Below are 1,025 nucleotides of genomic sequence, written 5' to 3'. Positions count from 1 at the left end.
TTTAATATAATTATTATTATTATTCTTAAAAGCAGTGATGTAAGGGTATTTTTTTCTTCTTCTTCACATAATTGTGGATTTTTTATTTAATCCCAAATGTAGATAATACCTTGGACACTGCAATTCAAATGCATACTTTAAATGTACATAAATATATTTAAAAAGATATCATTAGTTTCTCTTTTTTTTGTACATGTTGTCTCAGACGCATACTTATTTTGAACATAAAGGCATTTATAATATAATTTTTATTTGATTTTGCCTTAAAGGCAAGGATGTAGGGATATTCAGCAACTGTTGTATTTTTAAAAGAAACCATTGAAAAATACATATAATCTAAATATTGGATCGATGTCTACGCTAGTTATAGCCCTGCTCAAATGTGCAGAATTTGGTATTTAAAATCAAATTGAATGTCCTGTAAATGTATTTTTGTCCCAGATGCATATTGTTTACCCTCTGTATCACCTTCCACTGCAGGACCCGACAAATGGTGTGAAAACTTCCCTATTGCTAATGGACCTCGCCAGTCTCCAATAGACATTCAAACCGCTGGAGCATCTTATGCTGAATCACTGAAACCGCTTAAACTGCAGTACGACCCCTCCACTTCACTGGACATCCTGAATAATGGACACTCTTTCCAAGTGACCTTCGCCGATGATGACGACAACTCAAGTTTGTGACCTCTTTGTTAATATTTTATAATAAGCTACGTCTATTCTTGTATTAATCATTAGCTTTACTTAGGCAGAGGGTTCTTGAAACGACTGAAGTGGTAATGTAGATAATATTTAGAAAGAAAAGTTATTTAATAATGAGGCTGCGTCTGACACTAATGCAATCCAACAGTATTACTGCTGAATATAGCTGCATACTACTGAATGCGCATTGGAAAGCATTTCGAAAGTTGGCTTTTGTTCTCTAACTACATAGTTAAACATTAATTTACAATAGTATGCTGTACTAGAGTGTTTAAAAGTCTTTAAATAGATAGTTTGCACACAGTTTTTATAGATTAGGTT

General features: G+C 32.9%; 1 protein-coding gene across 1 annotated transcript in view; it reads left to right on the top strand.

Annotated features, from left to right (window-relative positions):
- The window catches only part of LOC107577179 (carbonic anhydrase 2-like), a 2,446-nt gene extending 1,745 nt beyond the window's left edge, over positions 1 to 701 (top strand). The window contains exon 2 of the mRNA XM_016263280.1: positions 481 to 701. Coding sequence (XP_016118766.1) covers positions 481 to 686 — 206 coding nt within the window. The 3' untranslated portion in view covers positions 687 to 701. The remainder of the gene's footprint in view (positions 1 to 480) is intronic.
- Positions 702 to 1,025: the final 324 nt, after the last annotated feature.

Source organism: Sinocyclocheilus grahami, unplaced genomic scaffold (genome assembly GCF_001515645.1).
Source record: "Sinocyclocheilus grahami isolate Dianchi unplaced genomic scaffold, SAMN03320097.WGS_v1.1 scaffold5330.1, whole genome shotgun sequence".
Classification (NCBI taxonomy): domain Eukaryota; kingdom Metazoa; phylum Chordata; class Actinopteri; order Cypriniformes; family Cyprinidae; genus Sinocyclocheilus; species Sinocyclocheilus grahami.
The sequence above is the reverse complement of the archived record's forward strand: the minus strand, read 5'-3'. Positions and strand labels throughout refer to the sequence as shown.